Source organism: Mytilus trossulus, chromosome 8 (assembly GCF_036588685.1).
Source record: "Mytilus trossulus isolate FHL-02 chromosome 8, PNRI_Mtr1.1.1.hap1, whole genome shotgun sequence".
In the NCBI taxonomy this organism is placed as follows: Eukaryota; Metazoa; Mollusca; class Bivalvia; order Mytilida; family Mytilidae; genus Mytilus; species Mytilus trossulus.
In genome coordinates, this window is record NC_086380.1 from 32,533,165 (window position 1) to 32,555,566 (window position 22,402).

General features: G+C 31.7%; 2 protein-coding genes across 2 annotated transcripts; one reads left to right on the plus strand and one right to left on the minus strand.

The window, feature by feature from the left end:
• Positions 1–1,115: 1,115 nt before the first annotated feature.
• On the minus strand, positions 1,116–14,522 carry LOC134680831 (glutamyl-tRNA(Gln) amidotransferase subunit C, mitochondrial-like). The gene is made up of 4 exons (XM_063540081.1): positions 14,428–14,522; positions 6,036–6,256; positions 1,946–2,049; positions 1,116–1,348 (listed from the first exon to the last, which is right to left on the minus strand). The coding sequence occupies exons 1-4, from the start codon at positions 14,497–14,499 to the stop codon at positions 1,290–1,292; spliced, it is 456 nt and encodes a 151-aa protein (XP_063396151.1). The 5' UTR covers positions 14,500–14,522; the 3' UTR covers positions 1,116–1,289.
• On the plus strand, positions 14,513–15,522 carry LOC134680832 (TP53-regulated inhibitor of apoptosis 1-like). The gene is made up of 2 exons (XM_063540082.1): positions 14,513–14,703; positions 15,266–15,522. The coding sequence occupies exons 1-2, from the start codon at positions 14,560–14,562 to the stop codon at positions 15,347–15,349; spliced, it is 228 nt and encodes a 75-aa protein (XP_063396152.1). The 5' UTR covers positions 14,513–14,559; the 3' UTR covers positions 15,350–15,522.
• The last annotated feature ends 6,880 nt before the right edge of the window (positions 15,523–22,402 follow it).

Here is a 22,402-nt window from a genome sequence, read left to right on the forward strand (position 1 = left end):
ACTTCATTGGTTGTGTAGAAGGTTTGCTTGGTGTGCATGTTTCTCTGACAGGGTTGATTTGACTGGCCTCAGTGAAAAGGGGATTCTGAACGACAATCCCTAGCGCCTTGCATCATTGAAATCACAGGGAAGCCATATATGTAGGCCACAGTGTACCAGATAAATTCCCAATTAAAAACATGCAGCAATGTTCCTCAACTCAAATTCTGGTTTATTTGTATCCTGTACAAAGCATTCTACTGATTGCATGAACCAGGTCCACATTGTGTGTCTAAAGGGTTCATTCTCATTTATCCCACTTTTTAAAATTTGAGGTTGTAAAGGTAAAAAACAAAGTTGGATAGATGAGATTAAAGGTAATTAAGAACAAAGGGGTTTTCAATTAGAGTTTGCGTTGAATGACAGGTGAAAAATAAGACTGAAAATTATACCGGATTAAATTTTCTGTAGTATTATTTAGAATAGCATGTTAACACATGCAACTGACATTAAGTTTATATAATTTTAATCATTTGAAAGTATTTTTAAGTTTTTTAACCGGTAAATTAAAATGTGAACTGGATAGAAAAGTATCAGTTGCACTTTTATTCATGAAGAGATTTGTCAATGAGATGGAGTATTTTTTTGTGTGTAATAGATCCTCTTCATTCGTTTTTCAGTTTCTGTTCTTCTGACCAAATGATCCAAATGGGACAACATATAAGTTGAATACGTTTTACTACACAAACAGAACAATTATTTAATATATACTAAATTTTATTTAAAAATAAAATGTAACAAGTTTACTCTCTCCTATTTTCATATATAATATTTTTAGATAATATAAAACACAGGAACAAATTTACTGTCAAATTTTAGAAAAACACCTTATTATTACTAAACAAACAACCCAATAATTAACAAAAATAAAAAGTTGGCTAAGTGAGAATTCCTTATTTTAAAAAGTTGGATAAATGAGAAGACACCGTCTAAAGTTATGATTGTTTATAATGGTCCTGTATGTGATCATTATTGGTATAATAAAAATATTACATCAATGAAAAAAATTGAAGCATGGATTTATTTTGGAAACAAAACATGAAATATAAAATTAAATCTGATATTTAACTATTAGTTATGTTTTGATACAAATATGAAGTCCTTGCAGTTGCATAAAAAGATGAACGTAAATTATGTCACAGGAAAATGGACTACATAAATCCAGGATGTCAGACTTCATCAACTCAGTAAACTACACAGACACTGCATGTCACAATCAACTGTTGCCTAAGGTTTTATCATTCATCATATCAGCTTCCCTCTGAATTGCTTCCATAGTCTCTCTCTTTTGTCTTCAGTGGAATATTTCCTTAAATGGAGATCAAGACTTGATATATTTGCTAAACAGTGCTTTCAAAGAAAGGTTTATACTTATATTGTAGTTCAGCATTTATGAATTCATCTATTTGCGACTGAAATTTAATATTTGAAAAAGGAATTGTATTGTTTAATATAAATATCAGTAATATGACTGATGAAAGTCATTTGATGGATGGCTAATAATCAAGAAAAAAAATTGAGGAAAGGATGTTCTTTGGATCCATCATGTCCATGATGTTTATTTATTCTTCTTAGATCTGCTATTTCTGAATAACTACATGATTGTACCATTTAATTTCTGACCAACTGAATTGAAATATAAGATTTTTGCATAATACATTAAATTTTTCTGAATGCATGAATCATTCCAGTTGATTTCTGAGTAAAATTAAGAATGGATATTGGATATATGTAAAATAGACATCAATGGGTCTTCAACACAAGGATGATCTCTGGATCATTCTTTTCATTTTTGAAGATCTATATTGTGCCTGTCTGAGGACGTAGGATTTTCTCCTTGTGTTGAAGACCCATTGGTGTCTATTTTACATATTTCCAATTTCCATTCTCAATTTTATCATATTACCTGGTGGAGCAACAAAGTAATCCTCTATTGTTTTAACAGCATTACTAAGGACGTCTTGTTTACACTTCCCATCTGTAACTTTATCTTCTCTCAAATACAACATCCTATCGAAAAATCATAATATTTCCATGTAGATGAATCTATTTACAATAACAGAAAAAACAATATGCCAAGTGATGAGAATTGCTCATTTGACCCTTGTGGTGAGATGACCTTAAAAAGGCTGCAAAAATTGGTCATATATTGGTATCACGTTGTCATCAGAGTCGTCCAAAGACAGATAGTTTACGGATGATAACTCCATACCAAAAAAGAAAGGTTGGGATAGATTTAGGGGGTCATGGCCCTATCTGTTAAGGAATTAGGGGCCAAAACAATATTTTTCTATATTGGTTATTTTTTTACCAATTTCAATGGGGTTATTCTTGAATTATAAGAATTCTTTAATATGCTGAATCTAACAGTGTATTAAGTTTTTGGATTTTGGGCCCCCTTTTCAAATTGGTCAACATTGAGGTTTAAAGGGTCCAAAATTAAACTTTGTTTGATTTCCTCAAAAATTGAATATATGGGTTTCTTTGATTTGCTGAATCTAACCAAGATTTAAGTTTTTTGGATTTAGGGCAATTATTTTAAATTGGTCCACATTGAGATCCAAATTAGGGTCCAAAATTATCAAAAATTGAATCATTGGGGTTCTTTGATATATACGGAATGATTTATGCATTCATAAACAAAAATCTAACCTTGTAATTAGATTTTTGATTTTTGGTCCCGTTTTCAAATTGGTCTACATTGAGGTCCAAATGGTCCAAAATTAAACTTTGTTTGATTTCAACTAAAATTGAATGTATAGGGTTCTTTGATATGCTGAATCTAACCATGTATTTAGATTTTTGACCTGTTATCAATTTGATCCACAATGTTGTCAAAAGGGTTGATTGATTTCATAAAAAAAATGAATTTTTGGGGTTTTTGATATACTCAATCTAACCATGTATTTAGATTTTAGATATTGGACCATAATTGGTAACTGTCCAATTTAGAATTTTTAAGTTCTTCATTTATTTTGTGTCAGGAACCTATGCTATATCAAATATTTAATCACAATCCAAATTCAGAGCTGTATCAAGCTTATATGTTGTGTCCATACTTGCCCCAACTGTTCAGGGTTCGTCCTCTGCTGTCATATGAAGCTGCAACTTGCGAAGCATTTTATTAAATTGTTACGTTTTAGTTCTATAATGCACCAACTATTTATCTCTTGTGGGATGTTAGGGTTTTTTCTTGAGCATGTTGAGACAAACATTTTTTGGGACTTTTATAAAAATAATCACTAGTTTTTGTGTTTAACATATAGCAGTGGCGGATCCAGGGGAGGTTGCAGGGGTTTGCAACCCCCCCTTTTTTGGGACGATCAATGCATTTAAATGGGGACATATTGTTTGAACCCACCCTTTGTCCTGGGTTGGGAACACCCCTCCCCCTTTTAAAATGGCTCGATCCGCCCCTGTATGAATCATTAACCATTCCATTTTGAAAGATTATTAATTTCTTTTTAGTCAAAAGGAATGGTAAAATGTTTCTCTATTGAATACCAGTATAAGGAGAACAACAAAATCTAACATCAAGAAAAATGGAATCTTAAAAACAGCCTGCCCCATAAAATGACTTATTGGTGCCTTAGTGATATTCACCAGTCCAGTCAGCACAGATTTAAGGTGGTACCTAACACTACAGGGAGATAACTCTGTAAAATCAGCAGAACGTTTTTATGACGTTGTGTTCATAAGGGAATATTAAACTTCTCAATGATCAAAAAAGGTGTTTGTCAAACTGCTAAATAACCAGTGTAACTTTTCTGAGTAAACAGTTGGTTCAAATTTTTTGAAATTCATAAATTTTTGTCAAAGGGTCAAAGTAAATACTTTGTCAAAATTTTAAGAAAATTAAACAAGCCAAATTAATTTTAGTTAAAGTGTTAGGTACCACCTTAACTTATCAGAATATTGGTTGGTCTGTTGATAGGAAACTGACTATAATATTGTCATATTTAATCAAACAGTTAGTAAGTAAACATATGGGCACAGATGTAAAGGAAAAGAATGCCATAATTATAAGTGTAATTAAAATTAAATTAAAAAACTAGCCACAAAAACCACAAAAAATGTATAAATATGTATTTTCGTGTATATTTTTGTACATGTGTGGTCAGAAGATTCACAGGAAATGTAAGTGTCTACTTTTTCATATGAACATTAAATTATGTGATAAGCCTATGTTTGTATTAATGCAGACAGTTAAGGTGGTATGGGAGTCTAAAATAAAAATGATAGAATTTGTTCATACTTTGCCAAAATCTATTGATATATGTTGAAAAATATAATAAAAATGATAGGTCACCGCGCATTTTTTCGAGCTACAGGACGTGACAAAATGACAAATTTTGTATGGATTATACAGGAAAACACACCATTTTGTGATTACAAACTGAACAAAATGATAGAAATGTTAAATACTTAAGGAAAAGATAGCTTTCAGACAATGCTTTGAGAATATCAAAAGAAAAGATAGGGTCACCGTACGTTTTTTCCTGCTAAAATACAAAATAGGAAAATTCCATGTAGAATCCTTCAGAAAATGCACTGTTATTGAGTTACCTCCCCTTAAAATGCCATTTTTTTTTTTTAAACAACCAAAAATAATCACAATTTGCAAAAATGTTAATATTTATCAGTTATATTCTTAAAAATTGGCTCTTTTAAATAAAAATTCACATTAAATATCTGCATTCCTGCATCAAATTTTGCTAACTTGATAGAAAATATGGACCTTTGATTCTCTGTTTTTAACAATCCAAGATGGAGGAAGACACCCATACCACCTTAAAGCCAAAATTGGTGCAAATTGTAGTAAAAGGCAAAGTGTCATGTAATTTTTTAAACAGTATGTATACCATGTATACTGACTTTATATATTAATACATGTTTATTCAACATAAAGTTAAACAAATTACTGTCAATCATTTAAAGTTCCAAAGGAAACATGTACATTTATGATCTCTTTTTAGAATTATGGTTGATGACCCATCCAATATGGTTAATAACATCAGTTCTAAAATAGACACCTGACAAGAACATTACAATTAAAGTTACATGAAAAAAGACAACTTTGCCTAATGGGACTTATTAATAATTGTATGATACTTGAGCATGCTTTAATATAATGTTAAAAACAAAATTGATATGCACATACCTGTAGCCAGGAATTTCCAAAGGGGGGTTGGTTTGACTCACAAACTCGACTTTAACAGTCACAATTCGAACAGAACATTGACTTTAACAGTGCTTATAAGTTTTCAAGGGGGGGGTCGTCCGAACCCCCCAAACCCCCCCTGGCTACGGGTATGATGCAATTACATTTTGTAAAATCAACCATAAAAAGCAATATTAGTTATATGATGGTCCCAATTGTACCTCATTTTTTCATATGAATCACCAAACAATATTACCTAGGTTCTTTAGCACGTTTAGTGTTTTGACGGATCTTAAAAGAGCTTATGCTCATAATTGTTCCTTGTATCAAAACTATTCTTAATTGAATATATTTATATGTATAGATACATTTTAGTATCTTAATAATTTAGGTCTAATCTGTGAACATAAATTTTACAGCTAACATCTCTTTATATCAAGCTCCAGTAATGTACTTCTTAGGTCAAAAGGTCACGTTTAGGAAATTTTAAAATAGTTGGGTTTTAAACATTTTCTTAGGTGATGGGTCATTTTAAATTAGACATCAGGTCCCAAGGAGGCCTTCAAAACTTCCAGAGGTTGCAGGCCAGTGACTGATCCAGGGGAGGGTATCGAGGGTTGGCATCATCCCTTTTTTGACAAGCAATGCATTTGAATGGGGACATATATATTTTGAACCCTCCTTTATCCAGGGTTAAGAAACCAACCTTTTTTAAATACAAAAAGATGTAGTTGGTTCCACCCAGACACAACTTCCATTTGTTGTTGTTGAAGGCCGTGTTTGAGCCACATGTATAAATTCCAGGCCAGCATTTCAAGCTCCTTCTAAGATTTACCTGTCTTCTAATACAGATTCCATGGGTTCAATTCCATCTGTGTTGACCATATGTAATTTATTAGCTGATTCTATAGCTTTTGACAACCTCTCGATCCCTGCCTGATTATTAAACTCAACCAAGGAAACCCTTTCTAAATGGTTTATCATCTCTTGATCTATTTGTGGAACATTTGGAATTCTTGTGTGGTCCACTTCTTCCCATATTGGTGTCTTTGGGACCTGAAAATGAATAATGGCCCCTTATGAAATATGAAGGTTGAAATATAAATGTAAGGGGGGATATGGTAACAATAATTTACAAGGAGTTTAAGTTTTACAGAAAGTTTTTTCCAAACTTATGCAACCATTTCAAAATTATAGTTCATATTAATATTCATTTCAGGTGAGAGAAAATAATATTGAATGCTATTCAGAGCTACACTTTTAAGCAGAAATATGAATCATGTGTATCATTTACATTAAAAAGACATAAAAAAAAATCTTCATTTGAGGATCTGTTCACTATTTCATGTAACAAAATGTAGCAGGCTGAGCCCAAAATTATAGAAACAGTTGGTAGATTTAAAAAAAAAAATGATACAGAATCAGAACCAAAAAAATAATTGTCTAAAAAAGAGCGACCTCAAGCGAGCACATTGTTAATCTTGATATGGAATGGTGACACTTTAGACTGACATTTCTACACCATGCACATCCATTATGTATTGATAGAATCAAATACCTTACTTACATGACTTACACATCATGTGGCATGTACTGTTTAAATTTGCCTTATTATCATAATTTTTTTTGAATGAAAGACATGTGTTATTGGAGTTATGTTAGTACTGGTAATGGTATGTCAGAGGCAGATTTAGAGGTATTTTTCAAGAGCCCCTGCCCCCCCCCCTTTTTAGGTGGGACAAATGTTGTTGATTATATAGGGAATTGTAAAAAAATATTTGCTCCAGCATGACATTTGGTCCGCCAGAACAAATTTCATAGCAAATATGTTCCACCGGAACTTATGTCACAGAAAATATGTTCCAGCACAATAAAATTATTTGTTCCGGTGTCATATGGTATTTTGAACCCCATGGTAAAATGACCCCGGGGTCAAAATACCGCTATGGTAAATTGAACCCCCCCATGGTAAATTGAACCCCCCTGTATGGAAAATTGAACCCCCATGGTAAATTGAACCCCCCTGTTTTTTTCATTCTAGATGATTAATAAAACATTTAACATTATGTAAAAGCTAATCAAATATTAAAAATCATTTATACAAGAAGGGGAGGTCAATTTTCAATGATTGGTTAAAAGAAAAATATTTGCTTGGTATAAGTGCTCTGAAGTCTTAACCAACAAAATTTCATTCAAAAAACTTCTTCAAGCATTAAAACTAGACCATGTAGCCTGGACACTATAATTCTTTGAAATTTAAAATATTTATATAGAATGGTAGACTTTTAAGTTTTAATTCTCCATGGTGAAAAAGGGGGAGGGGGTCAAATTACCATGGCTCACTTGATTTTAAAAAGGAAAATTTTCAAAACATCTTTTCAAACTAATAAAATAAATACAAACTACTAATTGGAGTATAATAAATATATTAAGGAGTTACAGTAGCAAGATATTTTAACATGAAAGGTCTTTAGATGTATAGTAGGGGGGTCAATATACTATGGTACAATAACATGGCTAAGTAAAATTTTCAAAATATCTTTTCCAGCATGTTAAATACAAACAAACTACTAATTGGAGTATTAAAACTATGTTAAGGAGTTAGAAAAACTTGGATTTTTAAAATTCAAGGTCTATAGGAGGGGGTTCAATATACCATGGTAGGGGGAGGGGGTCAAAATACAATGGAATTTTTTTGTTCTTCAAAATATCTTTTCAAGCATGTTTTAAAAATGCATTCAAACTACCAATTGGAGTAACAACTATGTTATGGAGTTAGAATAGCTAGAATTTTTGAAATTGATGGTCTATGGTAGGGGATTCAATATACCGCAGGGGGTCAAAATACAATGGCTGCGTAAAATTTTCAAAATATCTTTGCCAGTTTGTTAAATACATACAAACTACTTATTGGAGTATTATAACTATGTTAAGGAGTTAGAATAGCTTGGGTTTTTGAAATTCAAGGTCTATAGTAGGGGGTTCAATATAAGATAAGATAAGATAAGATAAGATATTTTATTTCCTAATCATAGGGCTCATAACAAGCATTTAATCACACAAAGTAAAAATAAAAAGCCTTTCTCTCCCACTTGCATACACTCACACATACAACTATCGTTCTGATTAAGGATGATTGATTTAACAGTACAACATGTAAATGAAAAAAATAGAATACATATAATAATACCAATACAAATGTATTTTTTTATGAGGAGAGTCAGTTGCCTACATTGTATATATATATATGGAACGAAGGATAACTCTTACTGCCCAGAAAAGAACAATTCAAGTATATAATGTTACAATGAACTGGTGAAGACTATAAATAAGTTTTATAAGTTTCAGTTAAGCAAATATTTAGTTTCTTATGGTAGGGGGTCAAAATACCATGAAAATATTTTTTCTTCAAAATATCATTTCCAGCATGTTAAATGCATACAAACTACTTATTGGAGTATTATTATATATATAATTACTATGTTAAGGATTAAGAATAACTGGAATTTTTGAAATTGAATGTCTATGGTAGGGGGTTCAATATACCGCAGGGGGGTCAAAATACCATGGCTAAGTAAAATTTTCAAAATATCTTTTCCAGCATGTTAAATATATACAAACAACTTATTGAAGTATTATTACTATGTTAAGGAGTTAGAATAGCTTGAATTTTTGAAAATCAAGGTCTATAGAAGGGGGTTCCATATACCGCAGGGGGTCAAAATACCATGGCTAAGTAAAATTTTCAAAATATCTTTTCCAGCATGTTGAATACATACAAACTACAAATTTGAGTATTGTTACTATGTTAAAGAGTTAGAATAGCTTGAATTTTTGAAACTCAAGGTCTATAGAAGGGGGTTCAATATACCGCAGGGGGTCAAAATACCATGGCTAAGTAAAATTTTCAAAATATCTTTTCCAGCGTGTTGAATACATACAAACTACAAATTGGAGTATTATTACTATGTTAAGGAGTTAGAATAGCTTGAATTTTTGAAACTCAAGGTCTATGGTAGGGGGTTAAATATACTGCAGGGGGGTCAAAATACCATTGCTAAGTAAAATTTTCAAAATATCTTTTCCAGCACGTTGAATACATACAAATTTAGACTTATTAAGAAGGGATATAGTTACAATACTGTTGTCAGGTCATTAAAGATTGAATATTTTGGTGTTAATATTGATTCACTTATAGGGTCTTTGCATCGGAACTAAACCCATTTATTCAAAAACCAGTTGTTGGCATGACACGGATTATGTTCTTCTCATCTATGTTATGATGGTATGATACTGAAATGGGAAGGATTGTGTCTGATGCTCATATGATGAAATCATAATCTCTCAGTCAGTTTAATTGAAGTCTGGAGCTGGCATGTCAGTTAACTGCTAGTAGCTATAGTCTGTTGTTATTCATGTATTATTGTCATTTTGTTTATTTTCTTTGGTTACATCTTCTGACATCAGACTCAGACTTCTCTTGAACTGAATTTTAATGTGCGTATTGTTATGCGTTTATTTTTCTACACTAGCTAGAGGTATAGGGGGAGGGTTGAGATCTCACAAACATGTTTAACCCCGCCGCATTTTTGCGCCTGTCCCAAGTCAGGAGCCTCTGGCCTTTGTTAGTCTTGTATTATTTTAATTTTAGTTTCTTGTGTACAATTTAGAAATTAGTATGGCATTCATTATCACTGAACTAGTATATATTTGTTTAAGGGCCAGCTGAAGGACGCCTTCAGGTGCAGGAATTTCTCGCTACATTGAAGACCTATTGGTGACCTTCTGCTGTTGTTTTTTTTTTCTATGGTCGGATTGTTGTCTCTTTAACACATTCCCCATGTCCATTCTCAATTTTATTTAACTACAAATTGGAGTATTATTACTAAAATAGCTGGAATTTTTGAAAATATAGGTCTTTAGTAGGGGGTTCAATATACCACAGGGGGGGCAAAATACCATGGCTAAGTAAAATTTACAAAATATCTTTTCCAGCATGTTGAATACATACAAACTACAAATTGGAGTATTATTACTATGTTAAGGAGTTAGAATAATCTTACTCCTTAACATAGTTATAATATTCCAACAAGAAGTTTGTATGTATTTAACATGCTGGAAAAGATATTTTGAAAAGAAAAAAATATTCCATGGTATATTGACCCCCTGCGGTATATTGAACCCCCTACCATAGACCCCAAAGTTAAAAAATTCTTGCTATTCTAACTCCTTAACATAGTTATAATACTTTAACAAGTAGTTTGTATGTATTTAACTTACTGGAAAAGATATTTTGAAAATTTTACTTAGCCATGTATGTTGACCCCCCTGCGGTATATTGAACCCCCTACCATAGACTTTAAATTTCAAAAATTCTAGCTATCCTAACTCCTTAACATAGTAATAATACTCCAGGAAGTAGTTTGTATGTATTTAAAATGCTGGAAAAGATATTAGGAAAAAAAATAATTTCCATGGTATTTTGACCCCTCTGCGGTATATTGAACCCCCTACCATAGACCTTAATATTCAAAAATTCTAGCTATTCTAACTCCTTAACTTAGTAATAATACTTCAATAAGTAGTTTGTATGCATTTAACATCCTGGAAAAAATGTTTTGAAAAAAATTAATTTCCATGGTATTTTGACCCCCCTGCGGTATATTGAATCCCTACTAAAGACCTTAAATTTCTAAAATTCTAGCTATTCTAACTCCTTAACATAGTTATAATACTCCAACAAGTAGTTTGTATGTATTTAACATACTTGAAAAGATATTTTGAAAATTTTACTTAGCCATGGTATTTTGACCCCCCTGCGGTATATTGAACCCCCTGCCATAGACCTTAAATTAAAAAAATTCTTGCAATTCTAACTCCTTAACATAGTTATAATACTCCAATAAGTAGTTTGTATGTATTTAAAATGCTGGAAAAGATGTTACAAAAAAAATTAATTTCCATGGTATTTTGACCCCCCTGCGGTATATTGAACCCCCTACCATAGAACTTTAGTTAAAAAAATTCTAGCTATTCTAACTCTTTTACTTAGTAATAATACTTCAATAAGTAGTTTGTATGCATTTAATATCCTGGAAAAAATATTTTAAAAAAAATAATTTCCATGGTATTTTGACCCCCCTGCGGTATATTGAACCCCTACTATAGACCTTAAATTTCAAAAAATTCTAGCTATTCAAACTCCTTAACATAGTTATAATACTCCTACAAGTAGTTTGTATGTATTTAACATACTGGAAAAGATATTTTGAAAATTTTACTTAGCCATGGTATTTTGACCCCCCTGCGGTATATAGAAACCCCTACCATAGACCTTGAATTTAAAAAATTCAAGCTATTCAAACTCCTTAACATAGTAATAATACTCCAAATTGTAGTTTGTATGTATTCAACATGCTGGAAAAGATATTTTGAAAATTTTACTTTAGCCATGGTAATTTGACCCCCCTGCGGTATATTGAACCCCCTACTATAGACCTTGAATTTCTAAAATTCAAGCTATTCTAATTCCTTAACATAGTTATAATACTCCAATAAGTAGTTTGTATGTATTTAGCATACTGGAAAAGATATTTTGCAAAATTTTATATAGCCATGGTATTTTGACCCCTCTGCGGTATATTGAACCCCCTACTCATAACCTCTAATCAAAAAAACATAATAGCCAATAAATTGTTAATCAGATTATCTGCAATACTATTTCTCAAAAACATGGGGGTTCAATATACCGCAGGGGGGTTCAAAATACCATATGTGAAAAATGAACCCGGGGTCAATATTTAGGGGGTTCAAAATACCATATGACACCTGTCCTAATTTTTTAACCAAGTGTGAAATAAGTTCCGGAACAAAAATCACAGCACCATGAGTTTTGTTCCAATATTAATATTTAAAAAAAAAAGTGAAATAAGTCCCTGTGGTATTAGTTTTGAACGAAGGTATTTTATAGAAGTCAATGAAAATGTTCTGTTTGAACCTATTTCACAGAAAATAAGTTCTGTGCTTGCATGAGGTACATTTGTAATTGAAGGCATGACTTCAGGATGAAGATAAGAAATAAAAGCAATGATAATGTTTCATAATTTGTATCCATGTTTTATCGTTTATGTGGTATTCGACCTCCTTGTTTCCTGTTGATCTGTCATGTGTGTTCTAATTAAACATGTACTAAGCTATGGTCATTGCACAGGTTTTAAAGAGTGTGTCTTTTGTTTCTTTATGTCTTTTAATATAATTGATCAGTCACTTTGTCCTTTTCAAAAAAGTACAAATGTTCATCTTTAACCGTTATAATACTTTTATTATTATTTCTTATTATGTTCTCTTCCATATCATAAGTGTCATTTTTAGTATGATTAAGGAGGCTTCTGGGTATAAATCAATTTTTTTTCTAATATAGGATTTCGCTAAATTTTTTTTATAAATGAACTTTATCATATTCTTAAAAGAAAAATGAAATAAAAAGATGGGGTCACCGTTCATTTAAGCTCACAATCTGCCTCTGGAAGAAGCATACATTTTTGTTTTTTCTGTTGAACTAATAGGAGAAATAGATGTAATATCGAAATAAAAAAATAACCTAATAACAGATATCACAGTCACTTAAATTTTACAATTATTTAGTTTATGTACAGCTTATTTGAAAACAATAATAAAAAATATAGGCCACTGATGAGTTAAAAAAGATATTTCAAATTTAATGCCAAAAATTGGCATTTTTGAACCAAAGGGAGATAATTTGGAGCTCTTTCAATAATATAAACATTTTAAAAGTCATCTGGGGCCAAACCGAATCAATTTTTTGGGTTGATTTTTGTACCATAACATAAAGTAATAACTAATAGTGTAATAAATAAAACTTGTAATGAAAAAATAAAGGTTTAATTTTTTGCTGAAATTTTTGTACCCAGGAGCAAGGACTTATATACGTCCCTGCCAGGAGCCACCTTAATTGAGTATGTCATTAAACTTTTGCTTTACTCCACATGATCTAAATTGGATGTTTACACTTTCTATTTATTGCATTATCAATATAATACATGTTTTTATAATGACTTTAAACTTACTGATGACAAGTACTCAGTATATAAGATACTTGTTTAACCAGTGGAACATATTTTACAGACAAGGGACTAATTTCACCAGGTGAGGAACACATTTCACAAATCCAGAACTTATTTCACCAGGTAAGGAACAAATCTCACAAACATGGAACTTATTTCACAAGGTAAGGAACAAATTTCACCAACCCAGAACTTATTTCACCAAGTAAAGTGTGGAACTTATTTCATAGAGATGGAACAAATTATATAGAAATTGTCTGTGAAAAAAGTTCTCCCAGAACATATTTCCTGTGAAATTAGTTCCATTGGAACTTTTTTCACAGGAACAAATTTTGGCTCACAGAACCACTGGAGCGCTCCTAGGCAGTCAGTGGTCTCCCACTAAGGAAATTTTCTAGATCCACTACTGTAGTGCTGGGAGAAGTGTGACAGTCACGACTGCTTCCCTTAGTTTATTTAGGAGATACTTAGTCAGTAGTAAGTGGTTTGGCTAAGGAATTATTTCATTTATAGCTCAGTTGGTTAGAACACTGCGTTGTCACACAGAGGCCCCAATTTGAGTCCCAGTGGAGTCAAAGTAAATAATTTTATATGTAGAATCACTATCAGATCAGTTTAGGGGCCAGCTGAAAAGTGCACAAGTTTCTCGCTGCATTAAAGATCCATTGGTGGCCATCGGCTGTTGTCTACTGGTTTAGTTATTGTCTCTTTGACACATTCCCCATTTCTATTCTAAAGTTTACGTGTCTCTGTCTCTGGTTCAAATTCTGACGTAGCTGCGGAACCGTAGCTCATAGGTCCTTATGTTATTTTTTTACTATTTGCGGACCGCAAATGTTCCGCAGCTAATTCTGACGTACATGCTATCTTCATAAGATTTTATAAAATTAAGGGTTTTTTATTATTTAATGTTTTGACTTTTGTCTATTTTATTATGTTATCTGTTTATTTTTCTTGTAATCATTCTATCAAATTATTTTTCATTGGGTCCTTTAATAAATAAAGAACGTACTAGATTTTGACCTTTGTGAACATTTTTAACACTAACAGTGTTTACTTGATTTTGTTATTTTTCTACTTATTACTAGTTCAATTTAAAGATGAGAATAGAAAAAGAAAATATGACTTCTTTAAAATCCACACCTTGCTACAGAAGCCCTTCTTGATTCGTGAAACTCTTTGAAAACACAGTCTGCAAGTGAGTTTTGTCAACATGTTTGTTTGTTTTGTTTGGATTATCTCCCTTACTGCCTATTTACACTTCCTGTTAAAAAAATGAACAGCATTGGAGAAGAATGCCAAGAACTAAAAGTTGCTTATGACAGTTGTTTTAACAAATGGTTTGCAGAACAATTTTTAAAGGGGAACACACATGATCCATGTAAAGCATTATTTGGTGTTTATCAAACTTGTGTGAAGGTAAAATGAACATAGAACGTAAAGAACTTTTAATTTTTTAATACTGCATAAAATTACATCATACTGATGTGATTTCTTCCAAGAGTTAATTAAACAGAAAATCGCACAATTAGGATTCAAAAGTACCAACATTTTGATCCATTCTTCTTTAACGATGTTAAATGCAACATGAAACGGACAATATCATCATAATACATGAAATATTTGCCACTGGTTTTTAGGATAACATCAACCAATCATCAAATTTTGAAATGTATTAATTTATTCATAAGTAATTTATACTCCCATACCACCTTAAGTGATCTTGTTAATGGAGTCAGGAGATATCATATTGAAACCCTCTGTGTATAAAGCTGATTAAAAAACTGTTGCCAACTTTTCAAATAAAATTTCTGTTTGGCCTTATCAGGAACATATATAGATATACTGTTCCCAGGCCTTATGAGTTGATTAGAATGTATGAAACAAAAACAATTTACTGGTATAAAGAGTAGACTAGACCCATAATAATAAAGATTATAAAAATCACAAAAATATCACAATTATATTTATGTAATTACAGAAAGCAATACTTGAGAAGAAACTGGATTTGGGAGAAATTGAAAAAGATGTGTTAGGGACAGACAGAGAAGAAAAGAAAACCTGAAACATTTCCAACTGTCCTCTTACAAGAACAGTATAATAATGCAGCTGTAGAAATATATTGACATTCTTATCAGTGTGAATGAACAATGACTACTAGTGAACTTACATGACTTTTATGATTTGTTTTTTAAATATTTTTATTATTTTTTTATAAAAAAAACACCATAAAAACCATTTACATAGTATTGTTGTTTTTTTTCAATGGAGGGAAAGGGTTGATAAAGGTGGTATTGGGTTATTTTTTATGTGCAGGATGTTGTGACATTTTTATTTCACGTGCAGCCAAGAAAAAGGTTTGTTATTCACTGTGTTTTGTGAAATCAGTACAGCAATCAATGTGCAAGACATTTTTAATGTTCATTCATCGTAAAATGGCAATTTGATTTTGTGTTATTCTGTGCAAATACCGCAAACCCCTTATGCCCCTTGATGATGTTGCAGCAGTTTGGAAACTGATCAGGGATGTAATTCTTTCTTGTGTAGATCATAAGAGCATGGAGCAATACAAATCATGTATAAACATGAGAAATGAGGGGTTTAAAAAAAAATAAAAAATAAAGTTTTTGATTACACTGAGGCACAGGAAAGAAAAACTGATCAACCCAGGAAACTCAATGTTTGAACCCAAATATTGAACCCTGTCCAACAAACACTACATACTGTGGATTCAGTTATTTTTGTTGGTACCAATTTTTGTGGATACATCTATACTATTAAACGAGAAGACCTCATTTTGGGTGTCGCTTCTCTTCTTTCCACAATAAATTAACCAACACGCCTATGTGTCCTATAGGTACAGTGCATAGTGCCATTTGTCATCCATTCATATGATTATTCAGATTGAGTTATTTTTGAAGAAAAACGAGAAAAAGGCATCCGGATATTGTCCCGTCATTGGACGAAATTTTAAGTCAGATTAGACTTCCGGTTTGCGTTTTTCTGTATACTTTGAACATACATATACAAAGAATAAAGTGTATTTTAAGAATTCTATCTGCTATCATTTTCAAGTTTACTATCAACGGCAGACACAGAGTTTATTAAATAGAGAGGGTCTGTACACCATATCAATGACCACTATGGATCGATTAGTAAACTTCGAATTGAAAGTAAATACACTATATTTATATAGTAATGAATGTTCATAATATACAGATAAGGCCACAGACCACAATTAATTCCTCTATCAGTTCTTTATAACCTTTTGCATCATTAAAAAAATTGCACCATGCACTTTTGTCCAATTTTTTGTGTGTGTAATGTATTGTCCTAGTCCAAATATATATCCAAAATTCAGAAAGATTGAAGCAATCACTTTTACAAATTTAGCCAATACACATCCATACCCCTATTGACAAGTCAAGAGATGTTCCGAAAACTGTAAATATCACCTTTTTGCACTTGACCTAATCACTCATTCCATATCAAAATCAGTTAAAATACAACCTCCAAAAATTTATTTGACCTCTCTTCTTTCATTTCCACCCAAAAAGATTTAAGGAATGAGTGAGGAAAGGAAAGAAAAAAAATTAAGGAAAAATACACTCTAATTAAAAGGAACTATATTCGTGGACAACGAAAAGCGGGGTCATTAATTGTGGTCTTGGGCCTATTAGGGGCCTAAAACTTGACCAATTCTAATAAAACTTGGCATGATTCAAGCTTAGTATATTATAAAACAGGTTACAAAGTTTCAAAGCCATATGATACCAAATAAAAAAAATGTGGCATTTTTTATATCTGAGTTTTGGGTGCTGAATTGTGGCGTTGAATTAGAACAATTAAAACTATCAAATTTGAGCTTCTAAAAACCAAAAGATACCAAAACTAACACTTTTTAATGTCTCTATGTATAAGTTAACATCTATTTTAAGCAACAGAAAGCATACTTCATGTATCAGACTTAGGAAAAATGGCCAGAAGTTAATTTTATATGAGCCTGTGCCAAAAAATAGAGGTTTTCAATTAGGGTGAGGCCTTATATCAAATGTAATATTTTTCACTTACCACAATTTTCTGAAGTTGTTAAGTTATCAAACAAACTTTAACAGGTTATAAATGTACTTTTGATGGAAATATAAGTTTCAAATAGCATAACACATGTGGATAAAATGGTCTTTAGCAATGTTATGCTTAAAAAAACAGATTGCCAGTTTAGGCCGTTCCCCACATTTGCATATTTAAAAGCATATAAATGATATGGGAGATGGAGATATACTTCTTTTTGCTAAAATCTGTGCTCAGATATGATAAAACATGGAGCCTGGATGTAACAAGACTGTCACTTTCAACTATATATGCAGACAGTATGGTCTGATGCAAAGTTTATTAACTTTACTGTTTAAAAACTGAATGAAATTTCAGCCTCAAAAGGCCAATATTTAAACCACTAGCTATCCAACAGAAGAAAGTAAAGGTAGTCTGTGAAACAGAAATGGTTAAGCAACCAGTAATAAGTGTTTTTGATGTAGGTTCAGTGCAATCTGTTTTGGAATACAACTTTTAAGTGCATAGAACTTCACATTTCACCTGCTGCGTATACTGACCGTTAACCTTAGACTATTAAAACAGCACATTTTGCACTCATTTTATGTTTTTATCTACTTTTTTTTGTGTTCAGAGTTCACAAATAAGTTAAACAACTGAAATAAATACCACAAACACAAATAGATATCAGAAAAAAACTGTCAGAGAGAAATTAAGCATGCTGTTTTTGAAAAAATTGTGAAAAAAGTGAAAAAGCTACATTTTAGGCATTTATTACCTGAAAAGTGACTTTTTCACAAAATTTCTATCAAATGAAAGTGAAAATCATTTCTTCTCATATAGTTTGACAAATCAATACCAATAGATCATTCAGAAAAGATGCCAAAGTAAAAATTCAAAATTTGCTGAAATGCACCTCTTAGGCCACAGACCACAATTAATTCCTCTATCAGTTCTTTATAACCTTTTGCATCATTAAAAAAATTGCACCATGCACTTTTGTCCAATTTTTTGTGTGTGTAATGTATTGTCCTAGTCCAAATATATATCCAAAATTCAGAAAGATTGAAGCAATCACTTTTACAAATTTAGCCAATACACATCCATACCCCTATTGACAAGTCAAGAGATGTTCCGAAAACTGTAAATATCACCTTTTTGCACTTGACCTAATCACTCATTCCATATCAAAATCAGTTAAAATACAACCTCCAAAAATTTATTTGACCTCTCTTCTTTCATTTCCACCCAAAAAGATTTAAGGAATGAGTGAGGAAAGGAAAGAAAAAAAATTAAGGAAAAATACACTCTAATTAAAAGGAACTATATTCGTGGACAACGAAAAGCGGGGTCATTAATTGTGGTCTTGGGCCTATTAGGGGCCTAAAACTTGACCAATTCTAATAAAACTTGGCATGATTCAAGCTTAGTATATTATAAAACAGGTTACAAAGTTTCAAAGCCATATGATACCAAATAAAAAAAATGTGGCATTTTTTATATCTGAGTTTTGGGTGCTGAATTGTGGCGTTGAATTAGAACAATTAAAACTATCAAATTTGAGCTTCTAAAAACCAAAAGATACCAAAACTAACACTTTTTAATGTCTCTATGTATAAGTTAACATCTATTTTAAGCAACAGAAAGCATACTTCATGTATCAGACTTAGGAAAAATGGCCAGAAGTTAATTTTATATGAGCCTGTGCCAAAAAATAGAGGTTTTCAATTAGGGTGAGGCCTTATATCAAATGTAATATTTTTCACTTACCACAATTTTCTGAAGTTGTTAAGTTATCAAACAAACTTTAACAGGTTATAAATGTACTTTTGATGGAAATATAAGTTTCAAATAGCATAACACATGTGGATAAAATGGTCTTTAGCAATGTTATGCTTAAAAAAACAGATTGCCAGTTTAGGCCGTTCCCCACATTTGCATATTTAAAAGCATATAAATGATATGGGAGATGGAGATATACTTCTTTTTGCTAAAATCTGTGCTCAGATATGATAAAACATGGAGCCTGGATGTAACAAGACTGTCACTTTCAACTATATATGCAGACAGTATGGTCTGATGCAAAGTTTATTAACTTTACTGTTTAAAAACTGAATGAAATTTCAGCCTCAAAAGGCCAATATTTAAACCACTAGCTATCCAACAGAAGAAAGTAAAGGTAGTCTGTGAAACAGAAATGGTTAAGCAACCAGTAATAAGTGTTTTTGATGTAGGTTCAGTGCAATCTGTTTTGGAATACAACTTTTAAGTGCATAGAACTTCACATTTCACCTGCTGCGTATACTGACCGTTAACCTTAGACTATTAAAACAGCACATTTTGCACTCATTTTATGTTTTTATCTACTTTTTTTTGTGTTCAGAGTTCACAAATAAGTTAAACAACTGAAATAAATACCACAAACACAAATAGATATCAGAAAAAAACTGTCAGAGAGAAATTAAGCATGCTGTTTTTGAAAAAATTGTGAAAAAAGTGAAAAAGCTACATTTTAGGCATTTATTACCTGAAAAGTGACTTTTTCACAAAATTTCTATCAAATGAAAGTGAAAATCATTTCTTCTCATATAGTTTGACAAATCAATACCAATAGATCATTCAGAAAAGATGCCAAAGTAAAAATTCAAAATTTGCTGAAATGCACCTCTTAGGCCACAGACCACAATTAATTCCTCTATCAGTTCTTTATAACCTTTTGCATCATTAAAAAAATTGCACCATGCACTTTTGTCCAATTTTTTGTGTGTGTAATGTATTGTCCTAGTCCAAATATATATCCAAAATTCAGAAAGATTGAAGCAATCACTTTTACAAATTTAGCCAATACACATCCATACCCCTATTGACAAGTCAAGAGATGTTCCGAAAACTGTAAATATCACCTTTTTGCACTTGACCTAATCACTCATTCCATATCAAAATCAGTTAAAATACAACCTCCAAAAATTTATTTGACCTCTCTTCTTTCATTTCCACCCAAAAAGATTTAAGGAATGAGTGAGGAAAGGAAAGAAAAAAAATTAAGGAAAAATACACTCTAATTAAAAGGAACTATATTCGTGGACAACGAAAAGCGGGGTCATTAATTGTGGTCTTGGGCCTATTAGGGGCCTAAAACTTGACCAATTCTAATAAAACTTGGCATGATTCAAGCTTAGTATATTATAAAACAGGTTACAAAGTTTCAAAGCCATATGATACCAAATAAAAAAAATGTGGCATTTTTTATATCTGAGTTTTGGGTGCTGAATTGTGGCGTTGAATTAGAACAATTAAAACTATCAAATTTGAGCTTCTAAAAACCAAAAGATACCAAAACTAACACTTTTTAATGTCTCTATGTATAAGTTAACATCTATTTTAAGCAACAGAAAGCATACTTCATGTATCAGACTTAGGAAAAATGGCCAGAAGTTAATTTTATATGAGCCTGTGCCAAAAAATAGAGGTTTTCAATTAGGGTGAGGCCTTATATCAAATGTAATATTTTTCACTTACCACAATTTTCTGAAGTTGTTAAGTTATCAAACAAACTTTAACAGGTTATAAATGTACTTTTGATGGAAATATAAGTTTCAAATAGCATAACACATGTGGATAAAATGGTCTTTAGCAATGTTATGCTTAAAAAAACAGATTGCCAGTTTAGGCCGTTCCCCACATTTGCATATTTAAAAGCATATAAATGATATGGGAGATGGAGATATACTTCTTTTTGCTAAAATCTGTGCTCAGATATGATAAAACATGGAGCCTGGATGTAACAAGACTGTCACTTTCAACTATATATGCAGACAGTATGGTCTGATGCAAAGTTTATTAACTTTACTGTTTAAAAACTGAATGAAATTTCAGCCTCAAAAGGCCAATATTTAAACCACTAGCTATCCAACAGAAGAAAGTAAAGGTAGTCTGTGAAACAGAAATGGTTAAGCAACCAGTAATAAGTGTTTTTGATGTAGGTTCAGTGCAATCTGTTTTGGAATACAACTTTTAAGTGCATAGAACTTCACATTTCACCTGCTGCGTATACTGACCGTTAACCTTAGACTATTAAAACAGCACATTTTGCACTCATTTTATGTTTTTATCTACTTTTTTTTGTGTTCAGAGTTCACAAATAAGTTAAACAACTGAAATAAATACCACAAACACAAATAGATATCAGAAAAAAACTGTCAGAGAGAAATTAAGCATGCTGTTTTTGAAAAAATTGTGAAAAAAGTGAAAAAGCTACATTTTAGGCATTTATTACCTGAAAAGTGACTTTTTCACAAAATTTCTATCAAATGAAAGTGAAAATCATTTCTTCTCATATAGTTTGACAAATCAATACCAATAGATCATTCAGAAAAGATGCCAAAGTAAAAATTCAAAATTTGCTGAAATGCACCTCTTAGGCCACAGACCACAATTAATTCCTCTATCAGTTCTTTATAACCTTTTGCATCATTAAAAAAATTGCACCATGCACTTTTGTCCAATTTTTTGTGTGTGTAATGTATTGTCCTAGTCCAAATATATATCCAAAATTCAGAAAGATTGAAGCAATCACTTTTACAAATTTAGCCAATACACATCCATACCCCTATTGACAAGTCAAGAGATGTTCCGAAAACTGTAAATATCACCTTTTTGCACTTGACCTAATCACTCATTCCATATCAAAATCAGTTAAAATACAACCTCCAAAAATTTATTTGACCTCTCTTCTTTCATTTCCACCCAAAAAGATTTAAGGAATGAGTGAGGAAAGGAAAGAAAAAAAATTAAGGAAAAATACACTCTAATTAAAAGGAACTATATTCGTGGACAACGAAAAGCGGGGTCATTAATTGTGGTCTTGGGCCTATAGCGCTAAAAATATTCATGTGAACTTTTGATACCTTTTCTGAAATTCTCCCGTCATTAAATCTTTTACAAAATTTATTGATTACAAAAAAAAGAAGATGTGGTATGATTGCAATGTTGAGATAAGGCAGTGGCTATTTGACCGGCACCGGCTAAATAGCAAATTTGCTATTTGACCGGCACCGGCAAAATAGCA